Source organism: Cebidichthys violaceus, unplaced genomic scaffold, assembly GCF_023349555.1.
Source record: "Cebidichthys violaceus isolate CVI_PGR_0920_01 unplaced genomic scaffold, fCebVio1.0.p SCAF_7, whole genome shotgun sequence".
NCBI lineage: Eukaryota > Metazoa > Chordata > Actinopteri > Perciformes > Stichaeidae > Cebidichthys > Cebidichthys violaceus.
This window is the reverse complement of record NW_027176927.1, coordinates 1953611-1974908: the sequence shown is the minus strand read 5'-3', so window position 1 is coordinate 1974908 and position 21298 is coordinate 1953611. Positions and strand designations below refer to the sequence as shown.

The following is a 21298-nucleotide window of genomic DNA, read 5'->3' as shown; positions in this document are numbered from 1 at the left end:
CATGTGTAATTAAGTAACTACTTGTTTACAATTTTGCCAAGTCAATTTAAAAAAGGTGATGACTTGTGAATATTGTGTTGTTTCTGCTCCCCCCAAGTGGCCAAAATAATATTTCAAGTTTAAGGACTTAAATTTGGGACCGGTTGGGTTTTCCGAGTGTGGCAACTGAAGACAGAAGGAGTGTGTACTCATACTTACTGCATGGAAATGGTTGAAGGCATAGAAGCTGGCAGCTTGACTCCCCCTCCGCTCTCCACCAGCTCGATGGCCTGTTTCATCTCCATCTTGTGGTAGAAGGCGATGAGCTGAGGCTCCCTGGAGCGTTCGCCGGCAATCAGGAACTTCTTCACGTACTTCTTGTTGAAGCGGTTCAGTCTGGAAGGAGGAAATGAGTTACGGGTGAAGACGGAGACACGGGACAAAGACAGCCGTGGGAGTAAGAACAGGAGAGGGAGAGATGCGAGAGGTTTGACACATGGTGCACATTACAGGAAAAGGAAATGTTAAATCTATTAGCTGATTATGACAGATAACTAACCAATGACCATTTCAACGATGGATATATAAAAAGGAAAAATACAAAACTCTTCATAGTTACAATTTCTCTCAGTTAAACATTATTTTTAAATGATTCTCAGATGACCACAAAAGCTATGACTGTTAAGTTCATACTTGTCCTTCCAGTGATGGTGTCCATAGTGTCCACAAATGTCCTCGATTCCAGTTAGTAGGTGGTCAAGGAACTGGGGATAAAAAGAAAGAAAACAAAAAAAGACTGAATCGGGCTTTCAATACGACCCTCTGCCTTCTCTGAGGAGTGTTTCAATATGTTGTAAAAGACACTTTATTCACAGGCATATGTACTACATATGTCATTTAGAGCAATTTAATTGGTCAAGGACAGATAGTTTGCCATTTTTTTCCAATGTCTTAAGTACTTGGAGGCAAAATGCAAAATGTTTTTTTTGCTGTATAAACTATAATTTAAGATCAACAGTGTTATTAACTGTGATTACGCAAAAGTCCACCGCAGACGTTACTCAGCTGCATCTCACACCTTTTCGCTTCACCTGCAGTTACCGCTCCTCACAGTGAAAACACGCTGCCAGACAACATCATTATCAACAGCAGCAGGAGAGGACGAGCTTTAAAGTGACGGTGCCGGGAGAAAACCAGCAGCAGCTGGGTGGCTGATTGGACCGTGTCTCTGTCTGTCTGTCTGTCTGTCTGTCTGTCTGTCTGTCTGCCTGTCTGTCTGCCTGTCTGTCTGCCTGCCTGCCTGTCTGCCTGTCTGTCTGTATCTATGTATCTATGTATCTATGTATCTAGTGGCAGCACGCCTGCTCAGAGAACCACAGACATGAACCGGTGCATTTGTCGGCCGCAGGTCGCCCCTGGTGCTCAGGCTCAGCCTGCAGATGACAGGCAGCGTAGCTATGGGAACAAGTCATTAAGCAGAGCCACAGAATGTACTTCTGCTTTGTCAGAACACACTGATTTATGTACAGACTGGCCAGCACTGCGTGGGTGGCGGAGAAAAATGAATTTTTTAAAAAGTGGCAACAGTATGAAAGGTTTCTCTAGATTACCGAGGGTGAGATAACACAGCGATATATTATCATAAATCTCTTCTACTTACACTAATACTGGCTCATAGATGTGTTATTACAAACATCTCAACACTGGGGCTTCTCCTTTTTCACCAGTTCACTGTGTGTCCATTTGTGTACGATTAATGCCGATCTATGAACAATATCTTACAGTTTAAGGGCTATATTGAATAGTTCATCACCTTTATCGTGACACCGTCGCCATTGTGAGCATCAAGTCTTAATAGCACTGTTTAGTTATGTTATTCACAAACCCAATTAGAACTACAGCTAGTGAAAAACACTAAAAGCTGCTGGAAAGGATCTGCTGCACCTGTTTTTCCACAGTGGGGACAGGTGCGTCACCTGGCTGCTTGAGTAACACTTCACTGGTGTTTTACAGCGGAGGAGAAGCCATTTAGACAGCCTCTCTTCTAGCCTCCAGCACTGGTGACTTGCCGCAAAGCCCCAGAGAGGAAGTGTGAGTGTGTGTGTGTGTGTGTGTGTGCATATCTGAGCTGTATTAATAGCTTTAAAAACACTCTTGTGGAGCATGGTGGTCACTCACGGGTGTGTCTGAGTACCAGAAAGTGGATACAAGACTCTGTGTGTGAGAGAGTTATATTTAACTAGACGGTCATTTTTCTAATCTTTTGGATTGAGAGTCACTGCGCTGTACAAGTACACTGAACACTACAATATATGAGATGAAGTACCACCACACAGCCAGTAGGTGGAAGCAGCGATCCAGAAATGGCCTCAGAGCGTCATTAACAGTACAGTAACAGAACATCGATGTGACGACTTTGACAGTCGTGTAGTGTGATTTTTTACTGGAAAAAAGACGTCACATTTTACATAAATACAACTGACAGTAATGTATAATAGTACCACATTCATTTAATGTTGTGAGGTACGAACCTTTCAAACCATTTTACCATTTAATTTATCAACTGCATACCTAAAGGGTTATTAATATGTATGAACCATCAAGGAGTCCTCAGCTTCTGATCATGAGGGCTGAAGGTGAAAGGTCTTACCTGCGTGTGGATTTCCTCATTAATCGTCCGCTTGGCCTCCTGTTTCTTCTTCACTGCCAGAAGCTCCACAAGGGGCTTGATGGTCATGCCCTGCAAGAGGGATGAGAGGAACAAAGCGTTATTCATTATTCACCTCCTGACCTCAGCTAAAGATAGAAGCAGCCGTCTTATCGACAACTCTACGCTGTGCAAGGATGAAATGAGAAGGTTCAAAAACTGGTATCTGTAATGTTTTATCATCTTTCAGTGTGTCAGGCTACTTTGAGCACATACACCTTCATACTCTGATAACTGATATCGGTCACACTTCCCAAACGGATGATTAACAAACACACACACACACACACACACACACACACACACACACACACACACACACACACACACACACACACACAGGTCGTCACACAACCTTTCACAAAACCCTGCTGTTGTTTCCGTATGTCACCACTTCAGAGAGTGACGACGTGTGGAAAGCTACAGATTTCAGCTTTAAAGATCTGAATCTCTAACAGATCTGCTAAATCCACTTCTTATATAGATAAACACAGTGAAATCCTTCTCATTATGACAGTTCAAAACAATATCATTCTGTGTTTCCATTGTTCCCCGGACATTCTTTTAAATACACAAGTGGTTAAAAGTAAGGCAGAGAGTGATGCAATTTCAATCGCAGTAAAACAAAGTGCTTTCTTCATATCAGTGAGTTGTTAGCACAAGGCTGTCACTGTGATTATAATCTCAGGAGAAATTATATCACAAAATATGGACCTAGTTGAATCATTTTTGCTGCCACTGTGTCAAGTGGCCATTTGAGGAACTGCAGGTTTCCTGTTGGCTTCATTTCTCAGCACTGCTGGTCGCCTCTGGGGGGGGGATGTGACTGTAAACACACTCAACTGATAAGTGCATACATCATCAACAACTACTATAACGGAGTGTGTACACAGTGTGTGTTTGTTCCTGTGTGAAATGGTTGGGAAGCAGCAAATGGTGTGTTTCCAACCATGCATCTTGGGTTGATAAGCAAACAACTCAGACAAAAAGATCTCTTTTCCTCTTACGTTCCGGCACCAAAACTTTGTTTTACTTTTACTTTGATTTTAGAAAGCTGACAAACCAAACTCCATTGTCGTTTTACTAGAAAGGGTTCATTTCTGCTCAGTTGTCGGCAGGATTCAGTAAAATGCACTGGCACAACAGAATGGCTCGAGAAATGAAAAATCAAACATCAGTCTAATGTTTGGCTACTACTTGATGATAACCAGTAGTGAGTGTGTGTGTGTGTGTGTGTGTGTGTGTGTGTGTGTGTGTGTGTGTTCGTGCCTGTCTGCACCTAAAAGCTCCAGCGTCTCGTTCTGCTTCTTAAAGAGATTAAGCCGACCATCTGGTTAACTGTAATGACCTAAAGTGAATGACTGAAGCTCTTTAACAATATCCAGTCATGCTATCAGGCATGCATGCAAAGGAACCAACACTTTTCTTAACTGGTTATACCGGAATAAAGTATTCCGCAAAGTAAAGTATTCCAACAAAAGAAAAGGAAATACCATCCATCAGGGTATTCAACGTTTATTATATGACTTGTAAACTGTCATAGAGATGATTATTATGATAAAGATCTTCACTTCAGACCATCGAGGCTTACTCTCCTCCGAATAAAAAGACAACCCCACTCTCACAGAGTCATACTTTTAAAGAACTCCACATGGAAAGGTGAACGGGGCGTCTCTCCTCTCTCCTCTCTCCTCTCACGCTGCCAGTGCCGAATCCAGCAGCATGAATAAAACATGTTTCTGATCTCGCCTCTGAGGAGAGACTCCATGTCTTCAGGGTTCTATTTTAGCTGCCTCCAGAATGTTCCTACAGTTCCACCAGGGGACAGGTTTATCTGACGGGGCAGGGCAGATGCATTCAATGCATGGAGTCACTGCCTGTCTGTCTTCCCCTTGCCTTTGTGTAATGTGTTTGTATGCTATGTGTATGTGGACAGCAGGAATGTGTGTCTACATAAATCACATTTTGTGTTCCTTCTGCATGTGTTTTAGATCTGATGCACTAATGAGCCCACCTCCACCTGGCTGCCTGACGGCGTACTTTAGAGGAGAAGCTGAAATCACATTTTCCCCAAACCAGCTGGAGCTGTTTACTTCAAGACCAAAAAGATCAAGAACGTCTGACCACTTGATGCAAGAACGAATGGATCTTTTTTTTTCTAGGAATGCAAATCCACGAGCCTTTGATGTTCAAACCTCACTATTACCAGTAAAATTGATGAGATTCTTAACGTCTAATTGAATGGTTGCAAATAAAACGCTTGTTCTGCGATGGATTGGTTTTGTCAGTGGAGCCATCAGTGTGAATTCAAAACAGTGATGTCATCTGAAACTGAAAAACTAGACTTACTGGGAAAATATAATACACAAAAAAGGAATTTTGGTGCACCTGAGAGGACCAACAGTACTGTAATGTTTTCAAGTTAAGAGCCACAGCATAGGAATCTCTTTGCATTGTGCATTGACTGTGGTCATGATAACATCCCATTACGAGGCTAACGCATGAGGAAAGTCTGTTTAAAACCTAAACCGAGTGCTCTTACCTGAACAAAGACCGTGAAGAAGATGACGGTGATGATGGCGGTAAGGAACATCTCTCTCATGGGAAATTGCTCCTTCTTAAGCAGGAAGCCAAGAGAGAAGGCGATGGCGCCTCGCAGGCCACCGTAGGCCACGATGAACTGGTCCTTGGTCGTCAGCTTGATGATGCGGAACTTGTTGATCACGTAGGTCAGACCCACCACACCTGAGGAGGACAACGTCATGAGAACGGGAGGTTTGCGACTTTGTGTGCGTGTGATAGACGTTAAGTTAATACAATAAGAAGAAAGTATTTTCATGTCAGATTAAAATACTTTCAGGAACAAGATTTTTCAATGTGCTTTTCATTGATTTCATTATTACAATTATGAAAGCCAGCTTACTAAGACTTGATGTGACCATCGCAGTTATAATCCCATCTGCTTTTGCCCCAAATATCATGCGTGGTAATGCCACCATTTCAAATCTATCTCGAACAAAGTCTGCTATTTTAATTTAATATCAAGATCAAAACTCTAAAGGCATACTTTGGAAAGTAGTACTGCAAAAGATACCACTTTAACTGTTCTCCATCACAAGATCTTGTCTCATGTGATGCATGTAACACGTGCAGGATTACTGATTGCAACAGCCACAGACAGCATATTTGTGTTTGGAATGTTTGGTCAATGCCTCATCAGCTCTTCAGGCTGTAATAATAATAATGTCACACAGAGAACTCAGTACTGCTCGCCTCATCGTTCTTTCACTTTCCATATCTCTCTCTCCAACGACACTAATAACTCTAGTATGACAAACCAGCAACAGAAGGACTTGTGACAGCCTGAAGTCCACCCGGAAATCCTCGGCGGTGCTCCTTCTCACACACTGACAGCTGTGTGATGAAACATGATGGCGACAGTTCCTTGTTCCCTTTTTTTTTTTTTTTTTTTTTTTTTGAGTAAAAGGACTTTTTTGCAGACAAAGACTTCCTTTGTGTAAACTACATCTCACTTCAAAGTGCACTATAATACGCGTCTTTGGAAGATGTATAAATACAAAGCAACTTATTTTTGTTGTGCTTTTTGATTTGCATTTAAGCCCAGTTGATGACAAACCGGTTAAATTTAAAAGCACTTCAAGATGAAATATGAAGTGATTGTTTCATTAAAGATTCATCAATAAAAGCCAACCGCATCATCAAAGAGATCTTGCATGAATTAAACCCAAAAAACTGACAATAGAACAAACAAACAACACTTCCTCTGTTGCAGGTTAACGGTTTCCTCTTCACGCAGTATTGCTACACACACCAGCATGGCACCACTACATTTACTTCAAGTTGTGAGAATCACTGCAGCTGACCTATGACCCGTGACACCAGACACAGAATGACGGTGACGGTGACGAAGGTCCAGTTCCAGAAGTGAGGTCCGTCCACCGTGGCCACACCCAGAAAGATGAAGATCAGTGTCTCGCTGACGCTGCTCCACATTTTCAGGAAGTACTTGATGGTGGTGTGGGACTTGTGGGATATGTTGGCCTCCACATAGGGCCGCATCACCGCTCCGCAAGCTATTAACCTGGAAGGAGAAGAGGCAGATGTTTGTCAAATGAGATATATATATATATATATATATATATATATATATACACACACAGTATATGCACTGTTACGGAACAAATTTTCATAGATTCCATGTCTCCAAATGTGTTGTAAATGCTGGATGTCATCGAAAATGAAACACACATTGAAGCAAAGTACAAATAATAAAAAGGAAACCCTAACTTTAGAAGAAGGGGGGTCAGAGGCTTCCTCTAAAGGAGTGCTGTAGATACCCAGAGTTCCAAACTGATTTTAGAAACACGTGACACCAACAAAGATGTCTCCCTCCCCGTCTGGTCGTCACTTCTCTATTTATTCCATTCTGGTGTGAAGCAATGTTTGTAGGTCAAAGGCCAGAGGCACAGAAATAAACGGCAACCATGTCCCATAAGCCTCAGCGGCTACTCAACATTCACCCTCATTCCACACAGTGAGCCGATTCGCCTTTTCTTCATGAACCGAGGAGCAAGGAGACAGCCACAGGCTTTGGAAGAGACCGTCCTTGAAGCTACATCCCCGAGTCTCAGTACATCATCCCCTCCTGTCTGCAACATCAATAACACCCAGCACCTCAAACAGGAAATAGATTGAAAAAAAAACCTGAGGAGCAGATGAGAAACGGCACCTCAGAGAATGTTGGGGATGCCAATAAATTAAGGCTTGGTTTTGGTGACGTTGGATCGGATGAATTCCTTATACTGCTGGTTATACGGAGTGCAATCTGCCAAGATGTACAGTTGAGATGCTGTCAGGGCAATGACTGAAATAGGTTTACCCCGCAGTGGCAAGGTTGTACATCGACCATGACATCTCGTCACCGAGGGAAGATCCACATAATAAAAACATGTGATGCAAGAGGGACGTCCCTGAGACAGCTGGAGTACACAGATACCAGAGAGCGCACATGACACACGAGATGCTGAATTTGTAAATGCGGAACCTGTATGAAGTAGCTCACACACGCTGGACGAAGGCACAAAGAACTGTCAGTCTTAAGGATTCTGGTCTCACTGTTCTAACAGGCTTTAAAAGACATCTACTGAAAGCATGCGCTACATATGTAAAAGAAAGTAATTAAGATGTGTCCAATTTTATTTTAATCCTTCCAATGGTTGCAGACATACACACCAATAGTGTTGCTAAAAATCAGTAAACTTAAACTTAAAGATGCACAAGGTCAAGGTTATGAGTAAACTCTGTTCCTCATAAAACCAATTTAGGTTGTTTTTGAAGAAAATTGGTAAATTAACTTTAAAATATGAATATGGAATAGATACAGTAAAGTTGGGTTAAAATGACGCTCGGGTTGTACAGAAACAAAACAATTAATTTATACAGTACATTCTGAAAATGTGTAAATACACCCAACTTACGCCATGATGCCAGAGAGGTGGAACATCTCAGCTGACAGGTAGGCCATGTAGCTGTACACAAAGACAAAGAGTGGCTCTATGACACGCGTGTGGGAGGTGAAGCGGGAGGTGAAGGCGGTCAGGAACCCATAGATAACTCCCACTAGAACGCCACCCAGCGCAACCACCAGGAAGGAGACGACTCCCAGGAAACAGTCCAATAGCGTCACTGTGCCGGCACCCGAGTACTCCTCAAACAGGTGGTATAACACCTAGGAGAAGAGGAGCATGAATACATAGTATTAGAAATAAAGTAACGGGATGTTGATAGGATGATAGAAAAAGTTAAGTGTATCTCATACAGCTGTAGTGATTCTAAAATCCCAAAAACAAAAAGGTAAAAGATAATAGATTGGTTATTTATTTTTGTTACATCTTCAGGTTCTGACTCACTGAATATGTAGAAACTGAGCACATCCTAGAACTGTTATGCAAAGGAAAACACAACTGAATTTTTTTCTTATGCCAAATGGATTAAAAAATACTTTATATTGTATATCTCACTATGTAACACAGCATTCACTTACACAAGTGTTGCGATAGCTGATGTCAAAAACACCGGTCGTTGAAGCTAAAGGTGGTGCCTTGGATAGCTATGATACTGAAGTAACTTTATACTGAGGATGGTGCTGTTGCGCTGATAGCTGGGGATTGTTGTGTAGTGACAGGGTAGTCGACAGACCACTATCTGTGTGTTGACAGGTTAAGTCTAACTGTGTGGTTACACAACCTGATCCGGTGAGAACACCCAGGGAATTTTTAGCTGCTTCCCAGACTGCTGAGCTAAACAACACTTCAGTTTTAATTTACAAAAGACTTGATGCTCTTCATAAGGAGACAACGTTAATGTTTCTCTGGTCACCAGAGTTACAACTACCACCCAAGTATGGCTGTGAGGATATATGAGCTTCTGAAGGCTACAGCAAGCGGGTTACATCTTGGCACATGTATTCCTACTCTACAGGTCTACTTCATTGGAGAAACAATAAAGCAAATAGAAGCATGAAAGCCTCCTAGCAGCCACACGTTTCCTTTTTTTGGTCACTCACCACAGTGACGGCGTCGTTGAGCAATGATTCGCCGAACACCAGGATGTGCAACAGTTCATTGATGTGGATCTCCTCGAACACGGCTAGCACAGCGACGGGATCCACAGCGGAGATGATGGAGGCGAACAGCAGACAGGGCAGGAGCTCTAGCTGGTTGAGGATGGACGGACTGCCAGGCTGGATCTGGCACACGGCGTACAGCAGACCTCCGACGAAGAAGGCGTTCCACAAGGTCCCCACGACGGCGAACATCAGGATGGTGCCCAGGTTCTCCATGAAGGGACGGATGGGCAGGAAGTAGCCGGCATCCAGGATGATGGGCGGCAGCAGGCAGAGGAAGAACGAGTTGGAGTCCAGCACTGGGGGGACCTTTTCTCCGGCTAGTTTGATGAGCCCCCCCACGAGCAGACCGACCACGATCAACAGGCAGCTCTCTGGCACAATACCGGACAGACGAGGAATCAGGTGGAACCCTGGGGACATGGATGGACAAAAAAAAAAAAGATAAGATGCAGCGGCATGGAGGAAGACAAAGAACGAGGGAGTGATTTACCTGGAAATAGGAATGGTTCCCAAGAGGTTCCCAAGAACTGAATACTTGCTACACAACTTTACTAGAGCAATCAGTTGTGACATATCACACTTCTTTGAGTACTAGCACCATGCTGGCAACAGATTCTACCTTCCATAGAACTCTCAGATAAGAAAAAGTTCTTCTTAGGAACTAAGTGGGAACACACTTCGGCTTCTAGTGTAGGCTGTGTTGAACCGTCAAGGCTTTCCTGCACACCGTTGCTTATTTAGACTATTACCTTGTCTGTAACAGAAAACCTTTAAAGAACTTATGTTCTCACCATGTGATTAACATAATAATACATGTCTCCAGTCTTGAAGGTGTATAGTTTATGAAAAGAACATGAGAAGTGTACTGTATGCTGTGGAGGTACTGGTGCCAACACAAAGGCCTTGGGGAATTCTTAAGGAAAACATGGAAATAATATGCAAAACATTAATTGCCAAAAGATATCACATGACAAGTCAGCAAGTCATTGGCTGCCAAGTGACCACATTCAGGGGATGAGGAGACTAGTGAAAACGTGCTGCCAGTGAAACGAAATGAGAATCTTTCAACTTCTATTTGTCTTCTTGTTTACGTACTAATCCAGTTTTGGAGGAGTCCCACGTAAATGAAATAACCTTTTGCAATTATGTGCTGTTGCTCGAGGCCGCGTGGCTCACATGTCACAGCACAGCACAAGCAGCTCTGTGGGGAAACCCGAGAGATTGTTAATGTCTTTACAAACAGTAAGACTTCCGGGAACACATACACCGTCACCCCTGAGCTGCTGTGACGTCTCACTTGAAACTATAAAACACAGACATGGCTACATACACAGTGAGGTGACGGGACAACTGCAGCCTGCGCATCAATAGTAAACAAACGAAGATGAAGACTTCAAAGAGACACCAGCCTGCATCGCATAGTGAGAAGTTATTCTCCGGCTATATTTACTACACACTACAGCAGGACACGGACATGTGATTTTCCAGCTGGCACTGTATCAGTGAACTGCATGCTGCAATAACACAGACACACAAACAGAGAAATATGAACCAGGTATGGCTATATGCTCACACACAGGCTGAACAATCTTATGCAAAGAAATAAATAGATATGAAACATATGCCCGAAGCTACAGCTGTTCGTCCACCCTGCCCCTAAAATTTTACATTCAAATGGATGAACAGAATTTGAACCCATTGTGTGTTGGGATCAAAGCACACACGTTAAAACTATCAATAAGCACCACAGCTACAGAGTTGAAGCTCTTTAGTACAACAGTGGAGGGGGCAGTGACAGCAGCACCATCTGGCACAGCAGCCACAGACGGAAAAAAAAAAAAAGATAAGATGCAGCGGCATGGAGGAAGACAAAGAACAAGAACGAGGGAGTGATTTACCTGGAAATTGGAATGGTTCCCAAAAGGTTCCCAAGAACTGAATACTTGCTACACAACTTTACTAGAGCAATCAGTTGTGACATATCACACTTCTTTGAGTACTAGCACCATGCTGGCATGCAGATTCTACCTTGCATAGAACTCTCAGATAAGAAAAAGTTCTTCTTAGGAACTAAGTGGGAACACACTTCGGCTTCTAGTGTAGGCTGTGTTGAACCGTCAAGGCTTTCCTGCACACCGTTGCTTATTTAGACTATTACCTTGTCTGTAACAGAAAACCTTTAAAGAACTTATGTTCTCACCATGTGATTAACATAATAATACATGTCTCCAGTCTTGAAGGTGTATAGTTTATGAAAAGAACATGAGAAGTGTACTGTATGCTGTGGAGGTACTGGTGCCAACACAAAGTCCTTGGGGAATTCTTAAGGAAAACATGGAAATAATATGCAAAACATTAATTGTCAAAATATGATATCACATGACAAGTCAGCAAGTCATTGGCTGCCAAGTGACCACATTCAGGGGATGAGGAGACTACAGAGTTGAAGCTCTTTGGTACAACAGTGGAGGGAGCAGTGACAGCAGCACCATCTGGCACAGCAGCCACAGGGCGTGTTCCCTCCCGTTTGCTTACATATGTAAAATGAGGACGGTGGAGCAGCTAATGCACGTACTATCATATTGCATTGTTATGTAATAGGCAGGCGGCAACCTCCGTGTCTGAGAAGTGAAGCGGACGTGCCTTGAACTTGCATTCTTTCTAATAGCCAGCAGGGGGCGACTCCTCTGGTTACAAAAAGATGTCCAGTCTTGATTTGTTACCTCAGTAAACATTGTGAGCATGAGTTTATGGTCTCAATCGCTAGTATCAAATCCTCTTCAATACAGCATGATGCTCATTTAGCAAATTATGGTCCCGTTAGTAAAATAGATAGAGCAGGGTATGCTTTAGGGGGCGGCTACCTTGTGATTGACAGGTCGCTACGACGGCGTTGTTCAATCTGGGAGATTTCCGTGTTTTTCGTCTTACAACTTTAGCCCTTTCACATGTGTTTTCAGTTCATGAAAGTAACTTTTTTTCGGTTGCTTAAAAAGGTCTTATTCAGCGTTCGGTTGTACTTAGCTCCACCCTCTCGTGTCACTCCTGGTAGCATCAGAAATTCTCTGTAATAATTCAAGACATCTGAGGTAAGGGGAGGGGCGTTCATACTTGAAGACAGCACTATTACTATTTCGGCACGCAAGCTCAACAAGTGCATGCCTGTGGATTGTGCAGCTGCATGCAGCTGTAACTCTGGAGCTTTGAGGAACGATAGTGAGGGAGTCTTTGTCTTAAATGGTCTAAGGAGACCTCATTTCCCCCACAGCGAAAGAGTGTTCATCTCTTTTCGATGCACTCAAATAGAAAACAGAAAACCACCCACAAGTCCACAGAGGCTTCGCAGCCAGGTGGGTTAACAAAGATGTTCTGTGATAACTGAAGCACAGTAAACAGAACCCTTACGTGAATCCCCCCTGAAGGCTTGTGTAGCGAGCAGGATGTAAATTCCACAGCTAGCTCAGAGACCATCCATCCACGGCACAATGTCTCTTCAGAAGAAAGCATCAATCTGCTTCAAAACAAAAGCTAAACTGACGCCATTAAATTAGCACAATATAGTTCACAACATCTCAACTCCCTATGGACACCGCTACATGATTAATAAGCTGCGTCTAAGTGTCTGAGACTTCAACACCGCAGAGATCAGTGCGGGGGACACCAGATCTCATAAGTGGGCCTGCACAACTCCAGTGAGCTAATTGGTTCCCGGTTGACCAGAACAGATTACAGTGACAGGCCTTCCACACAATGTATGGTCATGTTTTACATAATGCTGCCGGTATTTGCTTTATTACATATGGATGTAAAGAATTGCAAGGAATCCAGAGTTCCCCCTCTTAACAATTTAAATGTAGCAACACTTCATGTATGTGCATGAGGTATGCTGAAGAGCTTATGCATTTAGCATTATCTTTAATGGGAGACATGCACGTTCACCTGTTGCAACCCGATGATGCAGCAGAAGTCAACGCTTACAACAAGGCGTTATGAGATCGCAAACAAATAGCATTTACTTCTACCAGCCAGACCTCGAGGGGCCTTCTGCTCCACATTTCTCAGAAAACATATTGCATATGTTTGCAAATGGTTGCACTGCTGTTCACAGGAAAAAATAAACATCCTCTGTAAACAGCTGGATAAAAGTAAGAGCCACTGCTGAAAGGAACTGAAGTCCAGGAAGACAGCAACTTACCAATATGATCTAAGAAATGATAAGGCGGCAAAGTCCGGGTCCAATGCAGAAGTACCTTAAACTCACATTCTTTCTAATAGTCAGCAGTGTGCAACTCCTATAGTTGCAAAGAGAAGTCAGATTGTATAGAAGTCTGTGAGAAAATGTCCCCACTTCTAACTTGATTCATTACCTACGCTAGTCTATGAAACCTCATGGTGTATTTTAATCCTAATAATTGAGTTCTAATATCGTACAACATGTGCTTTACAACTTCTGACACTTGACTATAAACACAGGCTGTTTTTCAGCAAAGTCCACAGGGACTACTTTCAGTAACAGACAGGGTTTCCTGAATCCTCCATGCACCCAATCAGGTACACTTGTGAGCGGCCTAGTTATACACTTCTGTTGTCCAATAAGCAGCCAAATGGAGACCTTCTGGTAAAGCAGAGCGTTTTGATACTCATGATAGAACTATCGTACTAAACAAAGTATAACTGAACGAGGAAACCAAAGTGTGGGTATTATTAAGAGGACAAGGAGTCCCATGATTCCTTGTGTGAAGTGTCCTTCTCAATGACATTAGGTAATGAACCTGAGCCAGAGTACTTTAAGCTGCCACTCCCTGAGTCATGAGCCATAAATAGGCCACACCAAACTAGAATTTTAAGTTGAATCAGGCAATTAAAGATAAGCAGTATATAAAGACTGTGATCATCTTTTGAAAATGGTACCAACACACCATCTGAAGTTCTGTTGGGGTGTTTCTATCAAGATACCAAATTCAATTGAATTACGTATCATCATCCGTATCGAAGCAATGCCTCACAAGTCTCATATTTCAAAAAAAGATTAATCCTAAATCAGTCACAGCGTGAGATCTTACATTCTTGAGTCAATGTGTTATTTTAGTCTCAGGCTCATCTCAGCAAAAAGCTGTGGAATAAAACCCAGCAGCTCACAGAGGAACATCTTTTCAATTCTCAAGGGTAGAAAATACCCGAACTGATTGAATGGCCGCGCCCTGCAGTGAAATCCATTTACACCAATCCTTTAATAAAAAAAGAAGGGCAGTGGTGTCCTCAAGGGAAGAGCAAACAGGTCGTGACTGGATGGACCTAAACGTATTACTGCAGTAGCACAGTCAACACTGGACACATTCTAAATGACCCATTATCATTCAAGGGTGACCAGGAGGGACAAGTGAAGACAACCAGGAAGGGAATGAGACAAAAAGCCCGTTCGGCTTCAATGCTGATCCTTCTAAAAAAACATCAACACATACAGGACCCGGGACAAAAGGCTCAGCGGAGGAGGACCGAAATTTCCAAGTGGTGACAGTTCACACATTCTTAAATTTCCCCAGCGTGAGTCCGATTATGGCCTTTCGGTGCTCGTCAGTGAAGAGCCATGCCGCAGGAGATAAGATAAGTGAAAACGAGGGCTTATGAACTTCAAAGAACAACTCGTGGTGCACAACTGCAGCGCTGTCAAGACGTATGTATGAAGGAGATAGGCGCTAAGTGGACTCAAAAGGAAGAAAGAAAAACATTATGTGGAAGTCTTAAGATCTTAAGAGAACTACAAGATCAGACGGTTCATTGTGGCTTCTTGTCAATAACGGCAGCCGTTGTGTCCTTGCCCCACTGCCCCCCCTGAGGGTGCCTTTATGTAGCAAGGTTATTGAAAACCAGTAAAGGGTAACAGCCCTCTCACTTCTGCATGTGTACCCAGTGTCAGCAGAGCCAGGTACTCGCTGCACAAGACCATTCCCAAAGCCAGGAACTGTGTCCTGTTGCCAGGTGACTAATTGTACACTGCAGGCAAACCAAATCTACCGGACTAAAGCAAGCACAAAAGAGAGAAAACATTTAGACGGTTGGCTTTGTTGAAGGAGGTGATTGATGATTACGTTTGACTCTTTTTTTCCCTACTAATCGAGATGTTGGACCGGCTGGCCGGCGTTCCAACACCATGACACTCAGATCACAGGAAGGTCAAGATACACATTTATTTTTTGGAGTACAAACTAAGCTTTTGTGAGTCATCGTTTGATTGTTTAATGCAGATCATTGCGCTCCTCGAGTTGCTCGTGCAAGACCAGTGTTGGTTTAAATTATTAATAAGGGCTTGCTGCTGCTGGTGTATGTCAGTATGACCCCTGACGCCATATCTGCACAACAATACCGGCTCACATGGGTGAGTCCTCACGTGGTCATGATTCTGAGCAACAGAAAGGTTTGATCCTCACTATAAGTCTCTACAACTACTGAATGGGGTAGAATTCAGTGACGGTGTCAAATGTCTGTTACAGGCAATACTGTACAAAGGTCTTCTCGTGATGATGTTCAGTTAGTGTGGTGTAGAAACATTTAAAGATGTAGCATTAGAGGGAAACTAAAGTAAAAACACTGTACTACCAGTAGATTCTGAAAAGAAATAGTCTCGTTTCATGGGAACGACAGTATTTCAGATAAGAGAAGTTATTTCTATGATGGTAAAGAGACCGAGCCACCGGTCTACTAATGAAACAGATAACAGTGTGTCAACTGAAACCACTAATTGCTCCAACGTCCTTCGCCTATGACACCTGAAAATGATGATTACTGTTTGCAAACCTGTGATGCATGCACAGAATAGAGAAGCATTAAACCAAATCAATATTCATTATTGCTTTAGAAGCTATTTACCTAAATTAGATTAAGTATATTTTGAATCATGTTATCAAATGTGAGGCAAAAGGCATTTATTTCTAAGATTAAGGGCATGTACGTCTGTGCTAAGCCACAACCTAAATAACACATTGAAGGTAAGATGTGTTTACTCCAGCTTTACCAAGGGTGTGGTTCCTAATGGTGTACCTGGAATCTGTCCCATGCCGGCTTTATTGATAAGGACCATATTATGGCCCTTATCTCTAAATGGGTAACTCCACCACAACAAATGGATTATAGAGATCATAGAGAGTCTTCATTAATATTAAGTATGTTGGTTGATTCTAGTGCACTGCTTCAAATTCATCGACAAAATGTGATTGCTTGAAAGAGTATCCATAGTAACTGTGGCAGGAGGGACTAGGAGGGACACATGGAGTCATTACACAAGGGGGTTTATTGGTCAACCCAGTGGTTCTGATAATGTCTCCCACCTTCGTTATCATCAACTGTTTACGATAGATAACACAATCCTTTAAGGAACGGGCAGGTCTCTTAGTGAACCATTTACTCTACACATACAAGCTAAACAATGGCAGCATTCATGAAACAGAGTTAATCAAGAGAGTATGGGGCTTACAAAATTAAACCTCTGCGCAGTTTTACAAATTCAACAACACACTGTGAAAAAAACGGATTGATGATCACAGAGTCGTGTCTGGTAATTACAAGACAAAAAACAACCTGCAGGTTTGCAGTTCCTCAGCGATTATTAAAACAACTGACAACATCTGGCAGTGGGTTTTTTTTCCTCCAAGACAAATCCAGATATAGAAAAAAATAAGAAATGTCACAGGGAGGAGAAATACAAACAACAAAAATGGAAAAAAAAAAAAAGAAAAAAACTAAGCTGACATATTTCAGAAAAATACAACAAAAAACTAATCAGTGTAGCATCCAATAAAAACAAATAAATATATGATTTGTTGATGATATCTGGGTAAAACAGCAGTATTCAACACTGATGGATAATCGCTCTATGTCTTCTGAATGTGCCATATCTTACTAAATAACATTGACGACGGACACTCAGTTCATGCTTTCAAAATCTGCACTTGTATGCATAGTTTCACTCCCAAACCTCGAGTGAGTGTATTCTTTTGCATTTCTCCTTATGTCACATATCAGTGTCTAAATAAATGTAATATATTATGACTTCTTAGGTACTTCTACTTACTTTATGTGCTCGAATAGATTTCACCTTTGGACAAAAGTAGTGAGTCATTTTGTGCTTCGCCTATAATTACAACTGATAATCACAAACAAAGCTTGCATTGATAACAAGCATTTCAATCCTTTATTTGCTCCGCTAAAACATTCTCGACAACCACGGTGATAAAACTGCAGCACTGCTGAGAATGTGCTCACGACTATTAAACCACCGCAGCCATAGAATTGTCTGGCTGGTATTGTATCGTGTATCTGATGCAACACTCTCCATAAAGTTACAAGCGATTCAATTTGTGTTGAACAGTTTCATAACAGAACTTCACACATGAAATACTTTTTGTGTCACTTTAGACTATTTAGTCGATGCTCACTGTCTTTTTTCTCCACTCCTACTCATAGGAATGAAGGTTCAGGTAGCCGCAAGAAAAAGAACACCCTCAGATAACAGAAACTGTGTGTGTGTGTGTGTGTGTGTGTGTGTGTGTGTGTGTGTGTGTGTGTGTGTGTGTGAGAAGCTGTGTGGCTTTCCTGGCCTTCCACACTGAAGTAACACACTTCCTCTCTTTAAAGTGTTTCACCAGTTTTGAATTGTAAATGGAAGGCGAGACTAACGGGACTTGTAAGACATGTTGTGCGGAGCTTCGCTTGAAGGACGGGAAACACTGGACAAAAGGTAATTACCATAAAGGTGTGTCCAACGGCCCATTCATGTTTTACTTGTGTGAATACTATCAGATCTCACCAAACCGAAAGGTCAATATGAAAGTCTGGAACCCGGTGGATGTTTGATGAGGCTATAAACTATGAAAGCACTACATCCTGCTACACTGTAACCTGTTTATGAGTTTCTTGTTACATATTACTTTCACAAAATCAAATTGGAACAAAGCCACTGAGATAATGGCTGAGCTTGTTAGCATTAATTCTTCCTGATTATACCCGAGCAGACCTTTCAAAACACAACCTAAACACAGAGGATCACTTTATGCGGACTGTGTCGCAGGTTTTCCAGCGCCAATTACAGCCTTTTATTCAAAGGCTAATAAAGCATTGTTATTTATGAGTGGTACTGGTCTGTAGACTAATTATACAGAAAAAACAGAAGATGCCTCATAAATATAAGGACCTTGCCACTGTTAGGGCATTCCCCTCTAAATAGCATCCCCTGGGTTTTGATTTATATGAAAATCTTCTGCACCGGGTTTAATCAAATTCAGAAAAGTATTCAGAAATAAGGACAGAAAGGCACCACGAACAGTGACAGGGCTGTTAAAGAGATAAATGGACTGTGTGGATGTGCTTTAAGGCTCGGAAGGTTTGAACCAGACGGCTGAGCAATGTTTAGTAGCCACTCTAAATTACCAACTGCCCATTTTCAGTCATCCTGGGATAATCAGAGGCTTAAGGTCACTGCTATCACACTCGTCCCGTCTCATTTCTTTTAACTCCCTCTCTCTCTCTCAGCATCCCAATCTCTCGTTTTCCCTCCATGCCCTTGAGCTGCGGCCGAAAACAGAGAGGGTCCCGAGCCAGGACGGTCCCTCTCTGCCTGTCCCCCCCCCCCCCTCCCGGGAGACACCGGGCTCCTCGCCCAGACAGCGAGGCGGTATACCCTCCCCTGGCTACCGGCTGGTGCTCAGTAAGGCCCCCTGATGTCACCGGCAACGGACAAGCTGCTGGCTCTCGGAAAAAGATAGCAGGGGGGACAATGCAGTGTTTTGTGGAACGCACAATGCGAGGAGGCATTGATGACAGTATAGAAAGACAGAGGAAAGAAATAAGAGCACCAAGGAGGGACAACAGTGAGGAAACACTAAAGCAAGCAGAGGAAAGTGAAGAGCTGGACAGAAGTCTCTCAGTGTGTATCCGAGTTGGGAAGCGGTTCAACTCAAAATGCTTTTGAGACATCCTTCATGACAATGCCTCGAGGCTTTTGGCTCACAATGGCGTAGCAGGAAGTTCCACTGTCTGCTAAATAGCTGTTGTCCAACGTCCAGACCGCTGCACCAAGGTGCTTAGTCATCACTGCATCAAGGAGAAAGGACAGCACAAGCACAGAGACTCCGACCACACGAGGCTGATGGATCTGATGAGCAATCTGCGTCACCAGCAGTATAGATTCAGCCCAACTAAATTGAGCTATTCTGGTCCGACTTGCTGTGTCAGCATACCAGTGGAATCTCCCATTGGTGTGCAGAATACAAGGCAACATGGTGGACTGGTGTTCAGATATTATCTTACAACTGTAAAGTGACGGGTTTGACCTTCCTCTCAAACATTGTGTTGTGACATGTAATGTTAACCTGTGTGATTTATAGATCTCTGCTGGATTTATCTGAATCTTTTGATTTTTGATTAAATACCTTCCTGATAAAAAAAACAAACAGACTCTACCTTTGTTTGTTTTGATATGCAGGCATATTGTGCACGTGGACAACTAGCTGCAAATGTGCCAACTTACCTGCAATGACAACTACACCTGTGGCCAACCCGATAACCTAACCCTTAGTTAGCATTTCCTGGTTAAGATGAACTCAAAACGCACCACAGGCAACATTCACACGACACTCACCTAGTTTCATCAACGAAGCCAGCAGCACCCATAACGCGATCTCGAAGGGAGTGTGTACGTGATGGTAGTCGAGGCTGAGCACAGGGAAAGCCTTTTTAGTATAGTTATAGCTTTCCACGTTATGGTTGTCCACATTTCCCGGTTGGTTGGTATTCGGAGAGCTGGCCGCTCCGAGGGGAAATAACACCAAAACAACCAGCACGAGCAGCCCCCGCACCGGTAGACTCTTACCGTTACCGGTAAGACTTTGTGAACCTGTCCTCGAAGGCATGGTGTCGAAGAAACGAAAAAAAAAAGAAATAAATAAATGAGACACTAAAAGTCAGCTTGTAAGCCAGGCAAGTTCGAGGGAGTTGAATACAACTTTGTAATGTTACGTTTACGTAAGTTTCAACCGTAGAACATTCTAACTGACTTCAACGGTCGGTTCGACTAGATTAAACCGAACCAAACGTCCATTCTGTCAGGTGACGTTGGCTCGCTTGACTGACAGCCAGGTAAACAGTCCCAGCGACGCAGGCCGTTGAGAGAAAGCAGGAAACGCCAAGATGTTTGGAAGAGTTTCTTCTTTCTTTTTTTTTTCTGTGGTTTTCACAACGTTACTTAACAAGTTCCAGTGTCAGTGACTTATCAATGTCCTCCTTGGTGAAAGATGTCGTTGATGCTGGAGGCAAGCGAGACACAGCGGCATCCCATCCCATCCACGCCTCTTCTTCTTCTTCTTCTTCCTTCCGACTGCCCGAGAAACGCGTCCGTGAGGCGGCGGCGGTGCTCAGATACTGACCTTGAAGAGAAGAAGCCACACTGCTGCCACATTGCATTTTGCCCGTGCGCACCTATGTATCGTTTAACTTTTTGATATCAATGTCCGCGTACGCGTCCGGGCTATTCCACCCGTGTTTCCCCAGGAGGACAAGGACCTTGGTCGGGGGCTCGGTCCAGAGGGAGGATAGAGGGGAGGGAGGGGTGTGCTCCGCCTCTGCTTTCAGAGGCTCGTCCCAGGTTGATGTGGAGGCAAGAGGCGACTGCTCCTGTCAGCGGTGGTGTTTAGCTTCATACAACCTTCAAAACGCACACCCTTTTCGCGGAGGTTTGGTGGATGGTCGGAGGATTTGGAGTGGAAGGGGGAGGAGGGATAGCCGACTATAGTGACACCTATAGGAATGGAGGTTTAAGGTATCTGGTGAGGAAGGAAAAATAATAGCATCTCCATAACTGCTGAAACTAGTTCCTCCGTTTTACGCTGCACATCTGTTCCTTTGTCAATGTCAGTAATCTGATACTGTGTTAATCTCTTGTGGATTCTGCTTGTTATCTTTCACAGGGAGGT

At 43.1% G+C, this 21298-nt stretch overlaps 1 protein-coding gene across 3 annotated transcripts in view; it reads right to left on the bottom strand.

Annotated features, from left to right (window-relative positions):
* The window catches only part of slc9a1a (solute carrier family 9 member A1a), a 30464-nt gene extending 9420 nt beyond the window's left edge, over positions 1 to 21044 (bottom strand). For all 3 annotated transcript variants that reach the window (XM_068735058.1, XM_068735059.1, XM_068735060.1), the window contains exons 1-8: positions 19969 to 21044; positions 9273 to 9745; positions 8185 to 8435; positions 6571 to 6788; positions 5229 to 5431; positions 2630 to 2719; positions 673 to 743; positions 199 to 375 (exon numbers count right to left, since the gene is read on the bottom strand). In XM_068735058.1, coding sequence (XP_068591159.1) covers positions 199 to 375; positions 673 to 743; positions 2630 to 2719; positions 5229 to 5431; positions 6571 to 6788; positions 8185 to 8435; positions 9273 to 9745; positions 19969 to 20239 — 1754 coding nt within the window. In that variant the 5' untranslated portion in view covers positions 20240 to 21044. The remainder of the gene's footprint in view (positions 1 to 198; positions 376 to 672; positions 744 to 2629; positions 2720 to 5228; positions 5432 to 6570; positions 6789 to 8184; positions 8436 to 9272; positions 9746 to 19968) is intronic.
* Positions 21045 to 21298: the final 254 nt, after the last annotated feature.